A 25,973-nucleotide genomic window follows, 5' to 3' on the forward strand; every position below is an offset into this window, starting at 1 on the left:
CCAAAAAAAAAAGTGAGCAGGACATGTGCCCTTGGGCTGGCACCACTGGTAGCAAAAAGACTGTTTTGTGTGCTAGAGGTGTTCTCTCCTGGGGACACAGCCCCAGGTGCTCATCCTCGCCTTTAGACAATTACTCTTTGTTAGGGGAGCGCTCCCCCAGATTCCATCCATGGATTCATTTTCTTTTCTATCCCCAAAGCGTGTAATTAATTTCCAGTGCACATTTCACCACTCTGTAGTTCACTTGTGGCATGAGCTGAAAAGCTTTGCCTGTGCATGTCGCACAGCTACAGCAATGGTGGAAGCTTCAGCGGGTGGAAACATGTAATGTGGGAGGGGAGGGCTGAGTTCGGAAAAGGAAAACTATTAATCCAGAAACTGGGCTTCTCAATACATGCTAATCCATGCTTTTTGTTTGGTTTTTTTTTTTTAACACAAGAGTCAAGCAATTCTTTTTAAACGTATGTAAGAGCTCAGAACTGTAGATTGGTTAGGACGAGCTGATTATTTTGCCTTCTCTGGATTTTTATGCCAGAGTTGTTTATTTGCTACTACAATTTAAGTGCACATGAAGGAGAGCTTTTCTTCAAACCTCCTCAAAACCCCATAAAGCTTATTAAATTATTGTAACAAGTCCCTGTCAGTCTGCTGGTTCAGTTACTCAAGGAATAAGCGTGCACAGCAGATTTATTTTAGATGCCACAGACCACACCGAGAACTGCAGCATTTTTCGACTCCACTCTTTCCGTTCGCATTCAGCAGGGTAGTTCAAATTGTGGCGAGACCATAATCAGATCAAGATAAAACTGCCTTGCAATAACAGCGGCAAAAGGAGCTGAAGCTATTGTTTCTGCCATACCTTTTAATTCATTTGATCCAACTGTTGACTAAATTAAAAAGGAAAACTGTTGGAAAAAGAATCCTTTAAACACATTAGCACAGTCAGAGTACAAATTACAGTAGTTAAAAAAAAAACAAAAGGTCTTGGGCATTTATATTTTGACACACATTTAAAGTACTGACAATATAAAAAAATGAATTACATTTTACTCATAATTGTTTCAAATCCTTGAATCAGACTGTGAAAGGTTGTCCGTTCATCGTGCTTGAATATCCAGCACTTCCTCATCAGCTGGTCCACCTAACAGCAAAAAAAAGAGAGAATTTTAAAGGATGCGTGAAACATTTCATTTGTTTTGCCAGTAAATGTAACGGAGCAGGTTCTCGCTACTATGAAATGAAGAACACTGCCTTCTCCGGGCTCGCGGCTCTAGCAGAGGCTGTGGGTCTACAGCCCATCCCCAGGGCAGGGTTTGGCCATCTCCCGGCTCCTCCAAGGGAGGAATGGCAGGAACAGCGATGTCAAAAACCGTTTTAAAATAACGCTTAAAAAACTTGGAAATGCCTTTCTAATAGCAAACCTGAAGGCTCTCCTACCGAGAGTAGCCAGGCCTGTTCAACCATGAACAGGTGGCGCTTGTGCTGCTAATTTAGCGTCAAAGGAAGGGCACCGTTATCAAAGCGCAGGGGCATCCGTTACCTCCTCTGGGCAGCTGGGTGGACGTGGCAAACGCTTTTCTTCTTGCAAGACACGCACCAGCCGTGCTACCGTCATCTGTCCCTGCGTGGGGCCGATCATTTTCAAGAACTCCTGTGGAAAGAGCAGGAGTCAGCTGCGCGTCCTCTTACTCTGCGCAAACCCAGGCCGTTTCAGTTTGACTTGAAGATGACATTTGAATCTCAAAATGAAAATGAACAGTAGATGCTTATCGTACAGATATGATGTACCATATGCTCACAGTAGAAAACAGATAGAAACATTTATAAATACAGTTTCTTCACCAGGACACACAGTCACCACAGCTGTACAGGGTCTTTAGTGAAACACAACCACGAGGGTTGTTTTCCTAAGATAAAAAGAGATTTCATTCCACTTCTTGTTGCCAAAAATAATAATAATTTTTTTTTAAATCTGATTTAAGCAGCTTAGGCAGCAAATTTCTTTCACAGCCACTTACTGCCATGGGACTGGACTCCGAATCACAGTAGGTAAGCAGTTCATACAGCGTCACCCCAAACGACCAGACATCCGAGGCGATATAAAACTTACACTGAAGCAAGCATTCGGGAGCATACCTGTGGACACAACACAATGGCGTTAAACTTTATTCAGAGCTGCCCAGATCTACTCGTACATGCACAACCCATATGCATTTAAAGTAAGTGAACTAAAGAGGCACGTTCTGCATTTGTAGAGTCCTTGCACATAAATTCATGTGCCCACAGGGCTTGGGATGCCCCAGAAGTAGTAAGGAAGGTACAATGGTTACACAGCAAGTCGCCGTGAAACTAAAGGAGACCAAAAACATCAACTGGGAAAACGGATCATTAAGCACACGAAGAAATGAATGGCACGGGAGTAGACACATACACTCTTACTAGGTGCCTCTTCCTTGCTCTGATGTTGTACCTTTGTTTAGGCCTCTTACCAAAACAGGAAAGATCTTCAGGACACCTAAAAGCCTAAGTCTACAGGAGCAGACAAGTTATTCCGCTGCAGTCTGGTTAAAGAAAATGAGTTAGAAGTTACTACCAAAACACAGGGCTGTCGAGGTCATCTTTGACCGTGTAGTACTCCTTATCGGTCTCGATTGCTTTGGTGAGACCAAAGTCTCCGATCTTCACTCTGTTCTCGCTTTCAACAAGGACGTTTCTCGCTGCCAAGTCCCGGTGCACGTACTGACGGGAGCCCAGATAGTCCATTCCCTGAGAGAGAAGAAAGCCTTTTATGCTCGTTTCTCCAATACTTTAATCACTGTTTTTCTCCAGCTTCCCCTTCAAACACTCCCGTGCTCATGCAGTAATACTCTATCCAGGTTTCCCGTGACAGGTTCTCCATCTTTTGGCACTTTCCAGGGTTCTTTTCTGACACCCTCCCCTTAAACTCAGCCTTTGGGTTCCTCATCTGTCGAGACTGCTGTTTCTGCTTTGTGCTTTTTAATTTTCAGCTGAGCAGCCACCGTCTTCACTTCAGACCCTTCTCTCCACAGCAGCAGTTCCTTTGTGTGCCGTTAAAACTGGTAGTCTGTCTCTACGCTTCTTCTAACCGCCCAGTCCACCACAATCACAAAGCCAGAGTCTCTTGCAGAAAGCACGTTGCTTCACGTGCCCTGACTGCACTCGCATCTCTTCCTCGCTTTGGACTCGCACGTTGCTCCTTCCCTCTTGCCAACACACCCTTTCCAAACGCTCTCCTCCCTCCCAGTACTTCAAATTCTGCAGTTGGGACAACTTCCCATAGTAAACTTTTATGCAAAGGGAACCCAGTAATTATTCCCTTGCTGATCTTTGTGTCAGTAGCACCTGAAGCACGGGAGAGACTGCTTTAGGATTCCAGTCCTTGGGGACAAAGCAAGGAGAATGGGTTTGTTCATCAAGCAAGCCTCCCTTCCCCTCCCTCCTCACTCTATTAAATGAAATATTAAACTAATGAAACAGAAGAGTTGCAGGAAGGCTCTGGTGCCAGGCTCACCTTGCAGATCTGAACCGCGTATCTGAGAAGTTGCTTGAGATTGATTTTGTTCTTGTTCCGGGGGAGATACTCCTTTAGGCTCCCAGAAGGAAGAAATTCCATGATGAGCTTTATCCCACTTCCTCCTAAAAACCAAGCGTATGTTTAATTTGCAGGCGTGTGACCCTTCTTACGTCATTAACACCAACAACTTTTGTACAACCTCACAGCGCTGGTAGCGTTTGTAACGATACCGTGTGACCACGGCCAGGCCATGGGCTAACTCCCATTATCAGTCACTGAACTAATCCAGAGAGAATCTCTTCCAGACAGGACACTTACTGAACTTAAAGGTCTTAAAGTTTTTAAATACTGGCTTAGAACAATGCAAAAAGTATATGGCAGTAAAGCTTTTTTATATGAATAATAACGTATGCTTCTAATAATGACCTCTGGGTTTACAGGGTTACAACTCAGCTGCAACAGTCAGCTCGCTCCTGGGACACAGCCACCGCCAGCCTGCCCAAGTGCTCATTTTTTTAACGGACTGGGTGAGAATAGCAACCACATTGCTCACACCCAAGTTAGCTAAGCACAAAAATGGGCAGGAGGAGGACTTCAGAAATAAATTGCTGCTTCTTCCATGAAGAAAGAGATCTAAACTCGTAAGATTGAACTAAGACTGTTCTGCTTTTTAAAATGTTTCTTTTTTAAAGAAAAACCCTTATACTTTTAGTGTATACTTTTAATATTCTACATGAAGATTTACCATCTTCTGTGCAAATCCCCTTGTATTTGACAATGTTCTCATGATAAAGATTCCTCAAGATTTCTATTTCCTTCTTGAGATCAGCGATGTGATTCCCTCCACTCTCTGGCTTTAGAGATTTAACTGCCACTTGCTCCCCTGTATTGTCGCCTTCTGGGTCGTATCTGCAGAGTTCAACCTTGCCAAAGTGGCCCTAATTGTAAAAGAAAAGAAAGCAATATTTAACACAACACTCGCTAACCACAGTGTCACTGATGCATTATTTTAGGCATTTAGGATACACACCTTCCTGTTGTGACACAGAAAGCACACGCAGACAGCTGTATACACACACGCACACACACACGCTTATCCGTGTTCTGTATCTGACATTCTTCTTACCTCTCCCAAATCACGGATTCTTTTCAAGAATCGTTTCTCAAAGAGTGTGGGATCGACCTCTGTAAAGGGCTTCTTCTCCGAGACGATATCGGGATCTGGGAGTGGGAAAAAAAGTCCCAGATCAGACAGATTCCTGCAAGGACATCTTGGTCTAAACTCCTTGCTCACGTCCAGTCTGCCGCTGTTAGAGCGTGTCTTTCCCTGCTGTCACTTTTCTTATTTAAACCCTGCCTACTTCTTGACAGGGAATTCCTTCCATTTGTGTGTGCCAGCCTATCACTTGCTGATCTTCCTCCCACACTTTGTGGGTTGCCCACTGGGTCTCCCCCTCCAGCTTCTGATTCAGTTTTCTCTCGACATACTTCCCACCCTGCAGTCGTTATTCAGCTTCCATGATTATTTATTACTAGGTATGGGTAGTCAAGCTTTGCCCTTCATTGATCATCTGCTAGTTGTTCTGTAGTAACTTCAACATAAGAGGAAGGAGGAACCAGAGCTATCTGTGTTAATGCTCTGCTTTGGTCAAGAGTCCTACGGAAATCTCATGGAGCTCAAAGATTGTCTTGAAACTAACTTAAGCTGTTGTATAAAGTATGGACCATTGAATGAAACAGCAGCAACACCAACACAACTTAAGCCCCACGTTCAGTATGAATTAAACACTCGCATCCCATTTGCGCTCAGCTGGGGAAAGGGTTAGTTTCATTGTTGGAGGGAGACAACGCGCTCCTGCCAATACAACCGTACGCAGGGAAGAACGCTGCTGTAAGGTGCCCAACTCAGCCAAATAAAGTAGCCTTCCTCCCCCCTCCCTCCAGCTGATGAGCAACACCAGGCCTTACTTTGTTCCTCCAGTTTGTTGATGTCCCTCATGATTGCTCTGAAGAAGGGTCTCTGATGGGGGTCGTAGTTCATGCACTGTTTCATCAGGTCAGCTAGCTCCTTGCACGATGGCGTTGCCAACACAAAATGCCCCTCGTAGAACCTCTCCTTCTGTAAGGCGCAAATGGAAATTCCTGCATGAATTCTAGCTTTTAATTTAATAAACCCATGTTCTACCCCAGCAGATGTGACTGTTAGATCCTTAACGACTTCACTTTGCCAAGGAAATCCTCCTTTTCAGCAGTAATTCTAAACCATCTCCTACCAGTAGAGAATTATTATTGTGCTGAATCTGTTGTAGTTTGGAGCAACCACTTCTAACACATGAATTTTCTAAAACGTGCTGGAGATTACACCTTTCATAAGTTATTTTTCTGCCAGGTTTACTTATGCACCGGGACAAACAGCCGAGTGGAAATGCTTGCTGAGGAAACAACACAATCCTGGCCACTCTTCACAACCCCCGAGATCATACCGGCTTTGGGGCAGATGGGATGAGGGTGAGCTTACGCTCTTTCTAAGCTCTGCAGAACTACCCCAGCCGTCTGCCACATGCAGGAAGCAGACTGCAGCCAGGGCAGCGAGTTCCTTTCAGCTACCTGCTGTTAAAACAACTCGGGCAGTGACTCCAGTACTCAGTCATTTCCTTCAGACGAGCAGCAACTCAACGGAAACTGAAGTGCCAAAGAGGATGTATCTGAGAAGTCAAGGTAAAGTTTACGCAACATAGTTTTACCTCTGCTAACGTCTTGTCTTTCAGTGGTATTTCTCCATTATAGCAGATTTCCCACAGCGTTGTACCAAAACTCCACTTATCTGCTGCAACGCTTAAATTTTTGGAGTCTTCAACACATTCAGGTGCAATCCAGGGGATTCGCTCAACACATTCTTAGATAAAACACAGAATCAAAGTATTCTGGAGTTAATCTCAAAGGACTAAAAAACCAGCCTTCTAACTTAATTATTCTTGTCTAACAGCTGCTTAACTAAAATAAACTAAAGCTGCAGTGTTTGTCCAGTTTCAGGGAAATCTTGATTCTCAAATCCCTGTTCTCAGAAGGATGTTTCTGTGGCTTTTACAAGCTCGTGCCTTGAGCCGTCCAGAAACTAGGATTCCTTCTATACTATCTCACTAGACTTAACATGACTTTTTAAGAGAAATTAATACAACAAGCAGCCACCGTCAGCAGCACTCCTTCACTTCCATGTAGTTTTTAGGTTCATGGAAGCTGATTACTTCTATTCTAGAGCCAGTTCTAGGTGGTATTAATTTCCTTTCCCCTTCCACACTGAAGAGAGGAATCTGATTCCTGTACCATACCTTGTCTGGACAGCACAGTTATTGGTATTCCTGGGTCGCTCAGCTTTATGAAAGGACCATATTCAGTGTCAATTCCCTCTCTTGCCAGTAGGATGTTTTTAGTACACACATTTCCATGCACCAAATCCTTATCCTCCTACAGTAAGGGAGGAAAAGAATATAGTGAGTCCAGTGAGCTAGCAGCGCTCTGCAAGTGCTCTAACATACCTATAGCATAGGGGATCACTGTAAAATACTCCAAGCTGAAATCCAAAAATACAGTTTGGAAGAAATTATCCTAGAGAAAAACAGGGAAAAGCAGGAGCAGGGAAACATACTGTTCACACTTAAGCATTTGTATTTGTAGAGCTGATGCATTTTGGAAAAAAGACCAACATTAGATTCCTTTTTCACAAAAAGCATAATTGCTCATTGCACAGTCCCACTGCCTGAGAAAGGAAATTCATTCATTACTAATGCACGTGAAACCTCTGCAGCGTTAGATTGCAGCAGCTATAGACAACGCTTTCATCAAGATGCCTTCTTACCAAGTAGCTTAGCGCACTTGCAAGTTGCTTGGCAACTTTGAATTTCCAAGGAGTTGTCAGAACTTCACTCTTCCGATGCATGAACAGATCCAGAGGCCCAAATTCAACAAACTCTTCAACCATGATATCTACAAAGTCAGGTGCATAAAGTCAGTATTGCAATAACCAGTGTCTGGAGTAATCTAATAAGCCTGTTACCATCTTCCCCCCGCCCCGAGCAAGCTGGTTATAATACGTCTTTACATCACCTTCCTCAAAATTTACTTCAGTGCTGAGAGTCCAAACGAAAAGGCTGAGAAGAATGGCTTTATGGAGTAAATGAACAGTAAACCTGGACCAAAGGATTTCAAAAGACAGGGCAGAGCCTTCCCAGGGAAATAACTTCTGCCAGAAGGCTGGTTTGAATTGACACTGCCCCTGTCACTCTGGCATTCCGACCTCACGGAATCATCCTGTTAGGCACTCAAGGGCAGCACTGGAAGAGGAAACTTATTAACAGAAAGGACTTTGCAGCTGCCTTGCTGTTCCAATTCCACTTCTGTCTGCATTGAAAAATGAAGAGGCAGCAGCTGCTAACCCCATCTCCCCCCCGTGCCAGCACTGAACTGAATGGCTGCCCTGTCCCTACCAAGACCGCTGCTTAAGCGTGCTGCCTAGAGAGATGTTCAGTGAACTCACTTTCTAGATCACGGACGCAGACTCCATGGAGGAGGACAATATGCTTGTGAGACACCTGCCTCATCATGCTTGCCGTTTCAAAGAACGCCTGTTAGAAAGAGGTTAGCCGTTAAACTGCTGGTCATTGTGGCAGTCCTCCAAGGGTTTAACAAATACAGAGCAATAACAAAAACATTTGCAAAAGATAACTGTGTTTTCCAGTAACATAAAGGGTCAACAATGGCAGGGATGTGCCATCCCACTGTAGGAACAGGGCAATGGAAGGCTGTCAGAGACAGGTTGTTGTTCACTAGGTCATGTAAGCAACCAACGCTCTCTCCCCTGCACTCTTGCATCCCCTGTGTGACACATTAGCCTCTCTTCCTAGATGATTAAGCAAAACGCAGATCAGGCAAGTTGCCTGTGGCCACGTCGATGGCAACCGGTGACAGACTCACAGCCCAGCGCACAAGGCAGAGGTAGTTTCTGGTAGGCAGCAGTACCCTCACTGAACTCCACGGCTTTCAACTGACACAGCTGCAAGACCGTGGGTATGGGTATAATGGTGCATTTCATACCACAGCAAGGTCTGGCTCTGTTTTCCTTGCACTTACGGTCTGTGTGTGTGCATGCTGGAAGCGAGCACTCGCGTGCTCCAGCCAGACCTGATGCTGCTACCTGTCTAATGAGATCAGCTTACTGAGCATCTCAAAAATGCTGGTCAGTGATGGATATGACTGCCTAAAACAGTGAGATATACCTTCAGCGTTTTCCCATTCCCTTACTATATAGACAACCCCTTTTTTTAAAGGCTTTTCACAGTTAACCATGTCCAATATTGTGGGACCCGGTGTTTGTTCTACAACAGACAAAAAGGAAAAAAACTTGCCAAAGAAATGTCTCTGTGGCTGGGGTCCAAGACTTTGAGGAGGACTTTAATCTCTTTTTCATTTTGATATCCTTCATTCTCGTCATCTTTGTAGTTGAGAATCCCTGAGTAAATCTGTGTTTTCGTCCCTCTTCCAAGATGTTCGCCCTAAGACATAACACACCATGTATTTTTCAAACCAGGACAAGAAGCAAACAAGTGTAGATTTACACAAATACTTGAATCTGTACTCTATTCTGCTTCTCCAAGTGGAGAGTGGACTTAGCCCTCCACTTGATCTAGCCACATAGAGACTTAAAATTATTACAGCGAGAAACCAAATGACAGCGTGTCATTCTTCACTTTAGTGGTCTCTCTGACCATGCTCACCACTGTAAACTCATTTGATATTAAAGAGCTATTAGATCTCCCTTAACATCAAACAGGTTCAGTCCGATTAATGTTATTAGACTAAACACCAAACGAATAAATAACTGGCCTCTTATTTACAATAAGCTGCTATTGAAGCAATCTTTAATGTGTTTCCAAAAGTGAGAGGAAGTAATATTTCAGTGGAACACTTTGTTTGGGAAAGCAATTTCCTCCTAAATAACAGAGGATTCCGCCTTGGGGTATTTTTGCAGGAAGCCTGCACGCTGACTGTAAATATACCTATCAAAAAACAAGTAACATAATCTGTATCTGTCCTCCCTGGTCAGTGATGCAATTTAAAAAAAAAAAAAAAAAAAAAAAAAAACCAAAACAAAACCAAACTTTTTATTTAACTGAAGAAGCTAACTGCACGATTTAAGAGCTCAGGTCTTTTAGAAACATTAAATGCGATTTGTGCAGTCAAGCCACTGTGTGGTTTTTGAAGTGTATTCTTCATCACAAATTGCAAAGAACTGTCAGAAAAATACGGGAAAATTTTGTTGCTAAGTCAGTTTGGAACACGAAATTTTCAATGGTAAGACTCTTCAGAGCTTTTGAATATTTCACCCTTTTTTAACTGTAGGATACTAACTTAAACCTCAAGCTGCCTGTTTCTCTGGTATGTCAGGCTTTAAAAGATACAGCCACATTTAGCAACAAACAGGCTAGGAAAAGCAGCTCTTAAGACATTCATGATTTTGTAAGAATGACCTTCGAAGCACCTCCTTCCACAGACACTAGAAAATATCAGTTTGATTTCTGGTGAAAGGCATTATTTCCAAGCTCCTCTTCTTTTTCCATACAAGGACATAGAAACATTTAGATTCTGCAATAAGAAGTTTTAATACAAATAAAGTTTCAAGTGGAGTTTTGATGAGGAGAAATGAGAGTGGAAGAACCAGCCAGAATGGGGTGATTTTATATTACTTGACCGGGTACAGTGGGCTGCCACACTACTTTGATTATAAGAGAGAAACACAAATCAGCAGCTACTTACCTGCATGATTTCTTCCTTGAGGATTCGATGGAAACTCAGCTGCCCTAGGTGATAAACGGGCTGCCATTCCTGCGCCTTCTTGGTTGCAACTAGCAAGTTAGAGATTTCTGGAAGGCACGGAAAGAAAATATTCTTTAAGACTTTTCCGAGATAACTGCATTCACCTTTCTCAATCAGTAACTTTATTGTATATGCTCACTGCAAGGTAAATCCCCAAATGAATGAGGAGGAGGTAGAAAAGAAGAAACTTTGACTCAGCTTCTGCTCAAGTAATTTGTGCTCTGTCATTCAACAGAGAGCTCACTAAAGAGGAGCTACATCTTTTATATTATATATACAATCTTAATATTAACCATATTGGGGCTGATATTAAGAAACTGATAGTGTTCACTGCACAGAGGAATACCCAGGACTGGAAGAGGCAACACCTCTGCTGTACGTTAAGTAAAATAACACACACTCCCTCCTGCCAACAGGTACCTCTCCTCTCCAGTGTGCGGATGGGTAAGGGGTAGCTGGAGTCTCATTTCCTCTCTTTACCTCCTTGAAAATTTATTGCGTTCTAGCACTAGAATTAAACTGGGGAATGGGAAATGAACAGAAGGAAAAGGCTCAAAAGCCCTGTGCTTCCTCCCCGCTGCTTCTGGTCAGGGAGAGGCATAGTTAGATCCAAAAGTCCTGCACGTGAATTTTGCCTTCCTGTGTTTGACAGCAGGCATTATTTATTATGATACGATGGTTTTAGATGTCTGCGTGCATGTGGCCTTCCCATTACTGGGAGCAGAACACGTGCATCAGGGCTAAACCATAATCTAGCACTCTGAAAACAATCAGTAATGAAGCACACACTGGAAAAACTGCTTTATTTCTAAACTTCTTTGTGAATAAACAATTAAATAGATTCAAAAAGAAGGGGAAAAAAAAGAAGAAAAAAACCAGGGAAGAGCACAGATAATGCACTGGATCCCACTGTAACTAAAGCCAATGAAAAGCTGAAGTGGGCAGTCAATGCCTTGACCTGTTTTATTTTATTCCAAATACAGATGTCAAAATGTAATCAAAATGTCAAAATGTTTAATCTCTCCATGCTCCAGACAATTACCAATGTTCTTCAAAGTGCTGATAAGCTCAGTGTCTATCTACAGAGTACTCTCCTCTAAAACCATCAGAACTAGCAGGTAATTAATGTAGCTCCGTTATTCCCCTTATTCTAACAGGAAACCGTTATCTGATCAACACAATCACGCCACTGTGTTTCCTCTTTCATACAAAATTCAGCTGCAAGACACTTGTAGTTTATAGCAAACGATTTTAGTAAGTGTTGGCATTAACAGTTTAACAAATGCACGATTGTCGCAGCCCTCTAAAATGTGACCTCACAGATGGCTCTACTGACTGCAAGGCTGTTCTGCTTGCTAACAGTTGTGGACCAAGCCTTCCCTGCTGCTTCGTGAAGACTAACAGAGTGAACAACAGCTCATACTGAGAGCACAACAAGCTTCAAACCAAAGGTTGCCACACAACCACTGCAGGCTGCAACCCTCCATTGCTAGAGGAACGCAACGTGATGTATGGTGGCGCTGCCTGGCATACGTGACCTGGTGGAGCAAAGGAAGAGCCTTATATGGTCCCCGCTTCGCCGCAGCATTTCAGCCCATGACTCTGAGTCAGCTGCGGCATTTTCTTTTTAAACAAATCTAGAGTTCCACCTCTGCCGTCGATACTGCAGGGCCAGCTGTTTAGGTGCAAAAAAGGGAAACCAGAACTTTTCTCGCTGTCATTTGAAAAGTTCACACAAACAAGGCTCATGAGAAGCACCAGCCCCTGCGCATCCCTTGCTGAGCTTGTAACATTGAAAGGAAACCCTTAAACCTTGTTCACAGTGCGTGCTTTTGCTTTTTGGCAAGACTCCTCCTCCACAGAGAAGGAAAAAACTTTATATATCGTTTTTTAAGTGACAAAAAGAGCTTCACACAAGAATACAGAACAAACCAAAGACACTAAGAATGCCTCCTATTTCTGGAGTTTGTTTCTCTTCAACAATAAAGTTCGTTGCTTCTCTTAAAGGACAGACTACCTCTTGGTTTTGGCTGGCAGCACCTCTTCAGTGTAAAGCTTATGTTGTCTGTCCGAAGTATTTGTCCTTTCAGGTGGTCCATCAGCTCTTTTAAGGATGAGAAAGACTTGTTCGAACCATGTAGGAAGTACCCGCCTTTTTTCACTTCAATCTGGAAGTTCTTGTACTGGATTGAATTATTTATCATCTGGTATTAGGGGGGAGAGGGGAAAAAAGGAAAGCAAAATACCAATCATCAAAGCAAAAGAATGTAAAGCCATAAAAGCTCCCCAAAAACCTGTGAAATTACATGTAGGACCAGTTAATCACTTGCTCCTAAGCTAGGGTCCTCTAATCTAACTCCAACAAAGTAGAAAAAGGCCCTAAAATTCCTATAACCTTCAGTCCCGGGAAGGCTCGTAATAACAGGGTGGAAGAAGAACACCATAAAGATGCAATCATCTAACGAGTCCAATTACAGCTTCTGTGTTCTGCAAAGCCTGAGAATATGCAGAAGCCCCAACTCTTCAGAAGGAATTTTCTCTTCACTTGGTCAAGAATTGCAGAATCTGGACCATGGTTTCAAAATCTCAAGTTAAAAATAGCAAAACTCCCTTTCACAATCCAGATTGTTCAACAAGTGAAACAAGATTTCAGGTTGTTGGTTCAAACCTTCCAGTTTCCTTCAGAGGAATAGGGGAAGAATGACTGAACTTTTTAACTTATCTGTCTCAAGCCCATGCCCTTTCAAGGTCTACCCTCTACTCCTGCTTCCTCATCTCTACAGCTTTGCGTCACCTCTCTCTTTCCTCTCTAAGCCTCCCAATGAGGTTGAATGATTTCCAAGACCAAATTCATTTCTTGTTTCAATGCCTCAGTTGCCCAGTCTACTAGAAGACAGTGTTGATCATAGAGTTTTTTTGCAAATGTCTATGGAAGATGAACCAAATATCAATGCTAAGAGATTAGTATTATTTTCAAGAGGGTTTTTTTCCACCATTTTGTTGTTTCTTGTTTCCAATGTCCCTTTTGACCTCATCATTGATTCTATTAATTTTTTTTTCCAAGAGAAGGAAAACAGTTTATATGCTTTTATGCTACTACTGTTCTTGTGTGAACACTTTAAGTATCTTCCCAAAACCAGCAATTCAGCTGCAGACTTCCAACGAGGTCGGTAAAATTCAAACTTCTGTGCAGTTGCTGCACTCTTCTTTTCTACTTCTAACTGGTTCTCTCACTTACCCCACCTCATGAGCTTTTACTTATCACTTGTCATTCACAAAATACACACAGTTAGCTGGTGGAACATATGTCCCCTTCTGTGGTGCTCTACACATAAAGGCAACTGTCCTCATGCACTATTCTTTTACAGTGTGTCAGTAGAAATACGTTCATATAATTAAATCCATGCTCAAGAAACATTAGGTAAGTTGCAGTGACAAGTTCTGTATGTCACTCTCACTCCATAGGAGTTTAAAAAGCTTAATTTCAATCATGTTCATGCACAGTTTTATTGCTATGAACAGAAATGTTCTGGATATAATGAATCATATTTGTAAATAGAGCATATTTGTAGAGGTAGCACAGGAGTCCAGGGAAAAATGAAGCTACGAGTACAAGTATCTACCCTGTGCTGCATCAGCTATCGAACAAAGATAAGAGTGTCTGCCTTAAAGAACACAAATATATCAACATGGACTACAGGGAGCTGCTAGTCTTTAGCTCATTATCAGATTTCTGCTGGGAATGCCACACCTGACATACCTCTGAGCCTTCAAAACAAGTCACTGTCATGAGAATGTGGTTAAAGTTCGTGCAGCTCCATCTCAACACATACATTCCCGCTTCGTTCCCTTCCTGTCGCAGTTTGTTGATGGCGTACTCCGTGCTGAAAGAGTCAATGTACAAATGAGGAAAACCAACAAATGAGCAGTGGGCATCCAAAATCTATTATTAGTAAATACACAGGAGAGTAATCCTATATTTGCAACAAAAATATGTAACAGCAACTTAGAAATATTTATATTATTATTAAAACATTATTTAACTGTGTGTATTACACACGCTCACATTTAGCTGCAAAAGAGCAAGGGAATTTTTATTAAACTCTTAGCGTGCTTAATAGGGAAATTCCACATCCAACACAGTGCACACGTAAGCTCTCAGTTTTCTACATATTGCATCTTCAATCACAAAAGGAAAAGCCAAAAAAGTGGGCAGAAGGGAAAATAATTGCTTTAGCTATTTAATAAAAACAAAGGCTTTGTGCCTCCATCCAAGGACTCCCAGGATCAGCGTAGACACAGTTCAACTTTGTCTACCTAAAATATTCCCATCTGTTCAGCTGACAATGATCTTTATTAGCTGTTAATGAAGCAGGCCTCAAAATACTCCTATAGTGAGGAAACACTGGTTTTATAAATAAGTTGATGTGGAGAGACACAGTGATATTTTTTCCATATAATCATTAGAAAAAAATAAGTCGTTCTACATCCTTTTGTTAACAACCTTCTAAATATCAGATTTCCTCAATGGATTCAATACGCAGCAGTACTACAGGACTAATTATTCAAGTGGGAAAATGGAAATCAAACGTTTTACTCACCAAATGGGTCCATGGCATCCATTTTTTATGTTGTGCTCAATCAGTGGAGGAGCCACATCTGTGCAGAGGTAATGGTGGGCATCTGCTGTAAGTCTGAAGTACCCGTCTATCAACGACGCAAACGACAGGGCCTCATCATGTGAGGACAGTTTTAATTCCTACAACAAAAAGATATTTTAGTCAAGAATTCTTAGAGTTCTGTTAAAACATTTCAGGAGTGTTTTAATATCCAGCAATTTTTGCACGGAGTGGCTAAAAAATTGTGCAGAAACCTAGGGCAGAAAACCATATACATTTAGGGAGCCAACACTGATTATTCTCTATCCTCCCCATTCACTACTGGCTAGAAACTTCCTTTCTCCAGCGTGGCTTATGTTCTGCTGTAATGGTACATGAGATCTGTAAGGCAAACTCTTGTGCCAGCCTTGGTGAAACGCCAGAAATTCAGGACTGGGGCAGTCGTGTTGGATTTGAAGCCAAGGGCACTCTGGCAGCCCCTTTCCAAATCCTAACAGCTGGCAGCCCACAGCAAGAACTGGGTATCTATACACCGACCCTCCTCTCCCTCCCTCCCAGGTCCTCTCTGCATTCATCTTCTCTCCCTCTGCCATCCTTGCTGAGCTCCTCTTTCTTGACACTGCTTTTGGCTATCCAACCTGTACAGAGGAAGGCCATGGGCTAATAAGCATATCAAGGAGGCCACCAGGCACTGCTGGTATGCAGTAACAAGCGTAGAGAAATAACTGTGCTCACCAACTTGCTGCTCTTCTAACTAGCACTTCTGCATTTGTACAGTGTTGAGGACAGCATATTTAACTGTTATTTAAGACTCCCATTAGACAATGTTCCTCAAGCAGGTTGTCACCTATTGCCCAACAACACTGTCACTATAGCTTCCCACAGGAGGGAAACCTATCCAAGGTTTGGGTCTTACCATTCTTTTGTTATCCTGCTTGTTAATGCTAACTGTAGACTCCTTGATGACTATGTGGGTGATTTCAGGAAAATAGGAAAAATTGTTCCATAAGTCTCGAATTTTGTGTTTTTCTTCATCCTTTTTGGTTTTGCCATCAGATTTTTTCTTCTTCTCTTTCTCCGTCTGTGCAGACTGCAAATGTATTTTGGATAAAAGTACACTAATAAAAACATACTTTTTTTTTAGCACAGTGTTTTTACTCTAAAACAAAAATTCATGGAAAATTAATCTTCCACAGCTATTTAATTCTTGAATGCTTTTTGCACCAAATTATCAATTCATTTACACGTTTAGTTTATCTGTATTGCAAGGATATACTTCTATCAAGAATTGTCCATGAGACAGTCTTCACGAGGGTGAAAGCAAGCAGTCTTCAGCTAGGCAACTCACCTCTCTCTTGGTATGCTAGGAATAATTTTAGTAGCAGTACAGGCTGAAAGGGTTCTACTGAAATTTCTAAATTATGTACTTGAAATACTCTCTCAGAGCTCAGCCCAAAAGCAAGAGCCAAATTCTTCTCACATGGCATGCCTGAACTGCCGACAGCAGATGACATTCTGCACGCAGACCACAATGAAGCTGAACATCAAATCAAAGTTATTGAAAATTACAAGTAACTACTTATTTAAAAAAGATAAATGTTCAGGCTGAGCAAAGCTTCCTGCTAGTCACAGAAAGGTTCTCACTGAGACGAAAGTCTTTGGTTTAGGCATTTAAATAAATATAATCTATAAATCAGCAGAAACAGGATCCTTACAAGAAACAGGCTGCACGTCTTGCAAGAGTTTCTGCTCAAGTATCAGTTCTTCCTTCCCTCCCCCCCATTAATATTATCATTTAAAACAAAAATTCTCCATCAGAGATAGAGATAGTTAGGTTACATCTAAATGGAGTGAATCACAATTACTTTCTATGCTACAGAAGATAGCTATCAGCAGGGTTCTCATCACTGTGAGGAACTGAGGCAAGCAAAAAGAGGCCTATTTGTTCAAGTATTATACGTGGAGAAAAACTGTAGAATATGCCATAACCCCTTCAAACCTAGAGCATGTTTATTTGCACAAAGTACAGAAGAGGTTAAGCAAAGTGACCTCAATTAGCAGCACGGAAACAAGTAACAACATATAAAATACCACTGACGTAAGAAAGCTTAGCTTTATTGTCACTATAGTTTAATTTATTCATGAAAAGTCTATGAGTATGAGCAAACACGGCACCTGGGGTGCCATGTACAGAAAAAGCATTAACAGACTTTGATATCAAGTCAGAGCACCAAACCATAAGGGCCTCCACAGACATTAATCTTTCAAGACTTGTGTCTGGTTTGGCAGATATAGTACAGTCTTTAATTTTCCCAGTGAATTTTCCTGGTGAACAGGTTGCCTACACAGGTTGGGCGGTTTTCAAGACCAGAATGGATAAAGCCCTGAGCAACTTGGTCTGATCTCAAAGCTAAGCCTGAACAGGGCGGGGTTGGACTACAGACCTCCTGAGGTCCGTTCCAACCTGCATAATCCTGTCATCCCATAAAAGAAGTCCTTTCAATAAAAAGCTGATCTGCCAAGTCTGAAGATCATGACCATTTTTTAACGGTTGTTATGCCCCCAAAAGCAATCCTCTAATTCCCATTTATCAAGGGATACTTACATTTGGCTTGAGCCTCCACTGAATTCCATTGTTTCCTGTTACGATGACTTCATATAGTGGGAGGATCTCATTGTCTCCACAGTTAAATCTATTTATTTCATTCTCAGATGATATCAGCAAAAACGAAGTCTCAAAAATTTCTGCTCCATAATGTTTAGTCAAGGTCTCCATTGTTGATAAGTATTTAACTTTCAGATCACGTGGAGACACGCTACCGTCACAAATGGTTTTGTTGTTAAACTCTTTAAGGAAATGCTTGAAAACATTATTTATCCGAATCCTGGTTAAGAAATTCCTCTGTCTGATAGTCTTGTTCAAAGTTTCGGGAATATAATGCTTATAACTAGAAAGAAAAACAATGGTATGAGTTAATACTGTTGTCTCCTAAACGTTTAGCTCTCTAAAATGTGCAACTGCCTTACTTTCAAAATTACAGAGAACAAGATGCAGTAAACCACTGGGCAGCTGGTACTGTAGCAGTGGTTTACAGCATTGATAGCCTAAGGAATTCAAATAATAACCTTATCTGAAAGTTTTTTTAGTCAGATGGATACAGCCCATTCAGATCAGTAACATCATTTATTCTAACAGTTTTCTCATTAGGTTGCCACTTAACAACAATGCCCTTTCTGAACCTACTAACCCAGAACCCTGAATTTACAGCAACAACACATCACTACACCCAACACATCACTACGCTGGGTGCACTGGCTGCATAGATTTCAAATACTCTCCATTTGAGAAAAAAATCAGGTTTTCTAATACATACCCCTATTGACAAGATTACAAAGAGCCACTTAGCAATAGTAGTGTTGGAGCTTGTTACTCCTGTTCAGTCAGACCCTGGAAGGTAAAATGCTTAAAATCCCTTCTGGAAGAGAAGCGCAGCAGACCCAACAGTACAAAGAAGTTATCCCAACTTACCTGATATCTTTAGGAAGCTCCGGAAGCTTCACCATTTTCTTGATGGCATAGTGAGAGATTGCAAGGACAGCCATCCCCAGACATTCATTTTCAATTTCGTGAACCTCTTGATCATTTTTAGGATCCCGGATTGGTGCCAGGCCTTTCACTAAGTCATACTGACCCTTAGTAGGAAGCAAAAAAAGCAAGCTACCAGATTTGGTATTTGTCATAGTTTATCTATGAGCAACCAATACGTCACGAGATCACAGGCTCTCCTCAAGCAAGAAGAGTCACCCAAAACTGAAAGCCAAGACAGGAAAGGGTGGGAGAAGAAGGGAAGGAAGAGCTGTGCCATAGATGCAGTCTTCTCTTAGACCAGTGAAACAGAAATACAGGCAAGCACTAGACACCCCACAAAACCTGCCTGTTTGAGAAGAAACACAAACCTGAGAGAAGTCTTTCAAAATGACTGTTTGTGGAACAGGTGGAATCACCCCGTAAATCGTCACAGCACATCCATCCCACATACAGTCAACAGCGCTGTGGCTTTCACCAAGAACATGTGTACACAACCAGGCAGAACACCTGCACTGCTCAGACACTTCCAAAACCCCTGTCCCCTTCTGTTAGACATTAGCCCACCAAAAATTTGCTTTCTTTGTAATTAACTAAAGAAAGCACCACCCCTGTCCCCTTCTAGCACCATCAAGATTTTTTTTTCTGGTACACAATAAATACTTTTTGTCTCTGCTTTATCTCTGCCCTGCATCACCTGGCTTCTCTACAAACTCCATGAACTCAGTCTCTAAGCCACATCTCAGAGCCAAGATTGCAAACTCTGTGGCAGCTGCCTTGCTCTGGGACAGTCTCAAAAATATTTGCTTACCAAAGAACACAGATATTTCTGTTGCTTTATACTAGCATTAGGGTTTTTCTGTTTGGCTTTTTTTTTTAATGTTATTACCTAAAAGTAAAATTCTGCTTAATGCAATATTGTCTTACTATACTCACTAGGGCCCCTACTCATTCCGCAGCTTAAAAGGTCTTTTCATTCTTTTTGCTGGCACTCAAAAAAGGAACAAAAAAAAAAAAAGACAAAAAACAGTTTTGCATCATGTTTTCAAACAGTGATTTTGCAAAGTTGCATACAGGTACGCAGGAATCTTCATACAAAACAAGGTGTAAGTTAGTTTGATTACACAGAAAAAAGTATTTGCTTCTTTTATTACTTTAGAATGGAAGTGGTACCATTAAAATGCACACATAGCTGTGGCTAACTTGGTATTTTCTTTTATTGTGGTTTCACAACAAAACAACAAGTATTCACTGAGGCAGCTTTATGCTATCTCTTTTTCTGAAGGACACAACCATATTTCAAAATCTGAAAATTCTGCAGTAATTATACTCAGAATTAACAGTAAACATGTTTTCCTCCAGTGCATTTAATTTGCTCATTTCACCAGCCTTCATCAACTTCAATCTTCCCATTTCTTTGGCGAAACCAGACAGTTTCTCATTTGCAAAATCATTTGTGTGTATATAAAACTTTTTTGTACAAGAGCACAAGCTTTCTCACATAGGGACCCTGCCTACTTGCCACATCCAGCATGCTGCATGTACCATCAACAACTGGGGAGGCACGACAGAAGGAAAGAAAAACTGCATGTAAGCAGGCTGTGTGACGGTGGTGTTATCAGTCAATGTTTTAACACCACACAGTAAAAAAGGCTCATTAAAAGGACACCATGTTGTCAATTTTAATACTGCTACTGTTCATCTATAGGAATATAGGTGTCAAAGTCATTATGTGCAAATGTTTCGCAGAAGAAAAGGTGACAGCATTTATATCCAAAAATATTTAATATTAAAAGAAAGTACGCTATAAAAATATAGCCCTTTTTGGACTGTGAGATAGGCAGTTTCTTTACATGTTCTGCATACAGGTAGATTGTTCTTCGTGTAGCAAATTCTTTCCACCACGCAGAAGTGTGAAGAAAACACTTCAGGTGTTTTCTAACGGGTAAGGTTACATGTACTTTAAAAGTTCGAAAATAGGTTTTTAAAGCAGCTTCTACTGGATCAAATAGTTTTTGTGTGACTACAATGGCAGAGAGACTTGCGAGCAACCTCTTACCTGTGCAAAGATGTATTCTAATGAGTTTGCATCAAGTATCGGGGTTCCTTCCGGCGCCAGCTTCTTCTCATAAGAGTTCTTTGCCTTCCTTGGCGAATGCCTCCACACTGAGGGTTCGTTTTCACTAGTCCCGTGCCAGTTTGTAAAGTAGTACCTTGCAAGAAAAGAGGAATAAACTTTGAATACTCTTGGGGAAATCCTCCAGTTACATTAGAGACATAATTTAAACTTTTAAAAGAAAACCAGTTACAAGTCAAAATGCATCTCTCTTCTGCCCTGAGGTTGCAACAGTGGTCCACTGCTGAAGCCACATGCCTGGCCTGAGGAACTGGGGGAAAATGGTGTATTAGTCAAAGGTCTTCAGCGTTTCCACTCAACAGTATCTCACCCTTAACTCACAGTACCATGCCTGACGGCCTGTCACATCCCTCCCTGCACAGTCCACCAAACAAGAAGCCGCCATTCAGGTGACAATTACTTTTCCCATCACCTCTGATGTTGCCTGAGCAGCGTAAGAGAGTGTGATGCTTCTACCGTGCAATGGTTGGCATTTGGATTTCAAGATAAAATGGCTCATCTAAAGAGCTAACAAGACTTCAGTCCTCCTCCTCTCTAGGCACCAAAGCAATGCACAGGGCAGAACTGCCCTGAGTACCTTCCCCACGGTCGGAGCGGGAAGCAGTGCTATGCCTCACTCCCTGGAATTTCTGCTTCCCTTTGGTTTTGGATGGAGATGGTGAAAAAGACACTAATTCAAATCATCTGGTTTTAAAGGGACACAGCCAATATCCTCTGTATACTGCAAACAAGCTTTTTACTTGTGTCTGTACCCAAGGTTATTTAATTGAAAACCTGCTAAAAGATTTGGCATCTGCTGAAAGTAAATGGAATTTTGGAGTTCAAGCCTGTTAGCACCTTCTGAGAAATATTTGCCTAAATTATCCCAGAAATTTGTGTCTATCTGGGTTCTAGTAACATTTTAAATCAAGTAAAGTTCAGTTAAATCTGGTTTGAATCAATGTACCTTTTGCAAAGGTTCACGCCTTGCACATGATCATGAACTACCTACAATTAAAAGGTTTCAGCAGAGCAGATTTACCCAACTGCTAAGTAGAAGGATTTCTATAAGAGTAAGTCAATCTAACTCCAGAGGAGCATTCAGCTCTAGCAAGAGCAAACAATGCAGAATTACCACATTGTGTGTGTATATATGTATTACTGCATTAATACTAAGGGAGGTGTGAAATCGGACATTTCTGATGGACAGCGAGCACCATGTCACATAATTTGTTTTATGTTACCATGACATCTCGACAGCTAAGCTTCTAATGTCTACCTAGATATCTGATCAACAAAATCATAACACTTTTTGTGATCAAAATGACATCAAACAGCTTTACACAAGAAAGAGACAAATGAATGTGAGTGGGAATAGACACTGCATGTAAAAGAAGTAGTAAAGAAAAAGTGAGTGGAAAAAACCTAAGGTTGTAGGTAGAAAATGCTGAGGCATGTGATGGGTATATCCAACTCCTGAATTGGAAATACACATTTTCTGTACTGAAAGAAAAAGCTGAATAGATAAACTACCTTATAATCTACAAACACATTTTGAGATTACATATAACAAAAGTGTTTAAATAACAAATCACTGTGTTGCCCAAGCAGTTTCATTTCAAATATAACGCAATAAAAATTGCAAGAGACATGTCCTGGAAGACAGGAAGACAGCAAGCAGGCAGTAAGTCAGCTGGCAAATGCTTACGAACATTATGGTGCAGGACAACCTGCATGCAAACGTGTGTGTTTTAAAATATGTGACTATATCTTTGCGATTTGTCTCCGACCAGAATGGGAGTTCATGGATTAAGCCCCAGTTCTGCAGTGGTTGAGGTTGGTGTGTAGCAGCCTCAGTGCAGAGTCAGGATCTTGAAGAACAAAACAAAATTAGTACTTCTAGTTCAGCACCTGTGTTTTAATCACACGTGTTATCTGCGCAGTAAGTTGACAATTCAAGTGATGAATTATGTATCAAATTACTCTTTAAGAGGTGAGACTTTCTGTACTGTGTTTCTGACCATCTATTCTTTTTGGTAAGTCTTTTTAAGTCCCCCAAAAGCATGTATCTACAGCATGAGTAGGAACACCAACACACAACTATGCCAAAAACTCCTGACAAGTAATGTAAGATACTGCAGAACTCCTTTGGTTGAAGCATAAAAAGCAAAGGAAAGCAAATCCTTCTGCCTCCAGGAAATTACTTTGTTTCCGTATGCTCCTTTATAAGATAAGTGATAATTAATAACTCCAATTCTTTTGGTACTTCCTGAAAATAATTATGGGGAAACTATTGTGTATTGTTTGTAACTGAGATGAGAATTTGCTCCTGTCCCCAATTAAACTGCACTGATTAAGACACTACTTATTAGTTACAATAAAAATTAGAGCCCCATTGTTTGAGGAATCATAAATAAAGAAGGAAAGTCCATGCCCTGAAGAGACCGATGGACTTGTGGTAAGGGGGAGACATTATTACTATCCCACTTTCACAAACAGGAATGGGAGCACAAGCTTTCCAATTCAGAAGTCCTGCAAATGAGCTGGAAAGGAGACTGCACGCTCTTGAGTTTCAGGAGCATGACCTACCCCTCCTTTAGAGGGCAGGCACTTACGGCATGGGTGAGAGCCCACGGGGGTGGATTCTGGGAGTCAGCCTGAGCAGGTCACCCCCGGGAAGGAGCAGTTTTGCACTTCACCTGTTCCATCTGGCCAAGGAGTGGTGGAAATGCTGTTCTCTTTCACCTACAGCGGCTCTGATAGTCCTTCTTCCCAGAGTTTCCAGAATTATGTGTATTGGGTCCCTTCTCCACACCAACAAACACTGCTACCTCTGGCTTAAACACAGTCCAGCTATGGAACAGTTAAACTCCTCCTGCATCAGCTGGTGTGCTAATTAGCCCAGGATATTACAAAATTTTGTGGTTTCTTATGTTCTAGACTGTTGTTTCTTTTAAAACTTGAGGCAAGTGAAAGAAATATAGGGCTAGTTACAAAGTTTCTAGCAAAGAGCAAGTCCTTTAAAAATATTACCAAAAGTATCCTAGCTAGCACAGGTTTGATGGGGAGGAGGAGGAGGACAGGAAGTCCACATGATCAGAAACCAAACCTAAAGCTTTCAGCAGTGGAAGAAAAATCAAACATCTAAAAGTGTTTGAAACTACTCAGTCACATACCTTTGTTCTATATATATAATTTTAATAGGACATGACTAAATCAAACCTATCAATGTAATGAAATTTCATAAATAAGGTTGTCCACATAAAAATAATTTAGTCTCTGAATGATTATCTACAGTCTAATACACTGCACTATTAAATAAGCCCAGACCATTTTCCTTTTTCAAGAAGAATTCTGCCTCTTGCAGAGCTCAGAATAAACAATACTCATTTAGAGAACAGTTTCACAATCCTGTATTGCTCATAGTTTTTCAGTGCTCAGCCCTGCTCTCAGTTCAGATGTCCAAGCCAAGACACACAATAGATCAGAAATGAAAGAAAGGAAACTATCACTTCACCAATACACTACAGTATTCTTAGGGAGATAGGGATCATCAGATTTTAGCATCTAAACTCATATAATCTCTTCTTAAATGAATATGAAGTTCTTTTAAATACATATTATTGGCCCAAGGTTTGCCAATTTTCATTCATGAAGTACATCTGACAAAAGAGATGTCCCTGCCAAACTTCAAATCCCAACTCCAAAGCTTAAAAAAAACCCACCAGAACTTTTAAATATAGAAAGCAGGGCATTTTCCATAGCTTCCTTCTACAAAATGGTAGAACAGAAAAATTTCCAGAAAATAAAGTTCAACATAGATTAATTTTGCCCATATACCTAAAACTGAATAGTTACGAACAGCCAAAGAAGGAGCTATTCAAGCAGTTTTGAAGAAGGTGGTGTTCCCCGCCATGCAGGTAAGATGCAGTAGGAATGAAGGAATACATGGAGAAAGCTCTTATCATTCACCCAAAGCAGAAACGTATAAACACCAAACACAGCAGAAACTATTTTTTAAGAACTGAGTTAAAAACAGCATCATACTTCTAATCAGAAGATTAAATTCCCACAACTACATTTTTTAAAATACCACCTTCTTTTACTGGGAAAAGCACACCACAAAGAATTTCAGTATCAGGGGAAAACGCCCCAGATTCACAATATACCAAGAAATTTTATTATCCAGTGTATGGTTAATCTGACTGGTCTCTTAAAGCAAGAAGGGGCACTTAATGCTCTGTAAGAGGCCATTAGAGTCCTCAGAGCTTCTTTTAGAGAGTCACTCAATTCCATTATTGTATAGTGTTTATCTGCCAAACTTAATCACAGCTTTTTAAAGCCGAGATTAGCCAAGGTTAAGTCACTAATACCACTGACAGACTGTGTTAAAGAAAAAAGAACAGACTACAACATCCTCTTCCTCTTCTAAAAATAGGTATCGGTCTTATAATTACTCGAAAAGCAAAGATGTTTTTGTTGACTGCCAGTATGGTTTTCTTTCTGGTAACAGTTCATCCAACAGCAATAACAATTCCAGTCTGGCACAAATGTAATCAGAATTGAAATGCCTGACAGTTCAAAGATCAGATTTTCAAAGCTCTCTCTTTGTATCTGCATAAGCAAAGTGGCTGTTATCCTCTAACAAGCCTAGAAAACGGTTTGGATGCACAACTTGAGATGTATACATGCCAGTTCTTCCACTAGCATGTACAAGTGATAGTCATGTTGTCTAACTACAGATTATCAGGAAAAAGATGTTAAAATGCATACAGCTGTATTACTCCATGAAGTTTTTTCTCTATAGCCCAAACTGACCACACATAAGAGCATTACATTTTAAGGAAGAGAGGGAATGTTACGTAGAAGCTTATCTTCTTACAGCTGTACCTTGAAGAATCGACAAGAACAATCCGTGGACTTGCTTTAGGAAGATGGGCAAAGTTTCTAGACTAATTATTCCTGGAAGCAAAGCTTATTCCATATATTTTTCTCCTGTATCATGCAGTTAAAGCTCATACTGATGCAAGACGAAAAGTCAGAATAAAAATCAAAAAAGAAGGCAGCATAATGTGCAGAATTAGATTTCTAAAAAGGAGGACATCCTTCCTTTAGCTAGCGTATGTGAGAGCGCTCAACAGTCGTCAGTGTTACTGCTTTCATTTTCCAGTGGTGAAGGCTGGTGCACCCATTCAGCCCCCGACATCTCAACAGGCTATGTGCTGTATTTTAAGAATGCCACCTGCA

General features: G+C 41.2%; 1 protein-coding gene across 1 annotated transcript in view; it reads right to left on the reverse strand.

Annotated features, from left to right (window-relative positions):
• Positions 1-25,973, reverse strand: part of JAK1 (Janus kinase 1) — a 29,115-nt gene continuing 3,142 nt past the window's right edge. Inside the window, exons 3-23 of the mRNA XM_009814040.2 lie at positions 20,670-20,823; positions 18,554-18,717; positions 17,630-17,972; positions 15,941-16,114; positions 15,007-15,164; positions 14,166-14,289; positions 12,423-12,609; positions 10,346-10,452; positions 8,938-9,084; positions 8,070-8,157; positions 7,392-7,519; positions 6,865-7,000; positions 6,280-6,431; positions 5,504-5,654; positions 4,662-4,756; positions 4,281-4,473; positions 3,533-3,657; positions 2,594-2,766; positions 2,019-2,136; positions 1,541-1,651; positions 1-1,141 (exon numbers count right to left, since the gene is read on the reverse strand). Coding sequence (XP_009812342.2) covers positions 1,040-1,141; positions 1,541-1,651; positions 2,019-2,136; positions 2,594-2,766; positions 3,533-3,657; positions 4,281-4,473; positions 4,662-4,756; positions 5,504-5,654; positions 6,280-6,431; positions 6,865-7,000; positions 7,392-7,519; positions 8,070-8,157; positions 8,938-9,084; positions 10,346-10,452; positions 12,423-12,609; positions 14,166-14,289; positions 15,007-15,164; positions 15,941-16,114; positions 17,630-17,972; positions 18,554-18,717; positions 20,670-20,823 — 3,130 coding nt within the window. The 3' untranslated portion in view covers positions 1-1,039. The remainder of the gene's footprint in view (positions 1,142-1,540; positions 1,652-2,018; positions 2,137-2,593; positions 2,767-3,532; positions 3,658-4,280; positions 4,474-4,661; positions 4,757-5,503; positions 5,655-6,279; positions 6,432-6,864; positions 7,001-7,391; positions 7,520-8,069; positions 8,158-8,937; positions 9,085-10,345; positions 10,453-12,422; positions 12,610-14,165; positions 14,290-15,006; positions 15,165-15,940; positions 16,115-17,629; positions 17,973-18,553; positions 18,718-20,669; positions 20,824-25,973) is intronic.

Source organism: Gavia stellata, chromosome 10, assembly GCF_030936135.1.
Source record: "Gavia stellata isolate bGavSte3 chromosome 10, bGavSte3.hap2, whole genome shotgun sequence".
NCBI classification, from domain to species: Eukaryota; Metazoa; Chordata; class Aves; order Gaviiformes; family Gaviidae; genus Gavia; species Gavia stellata.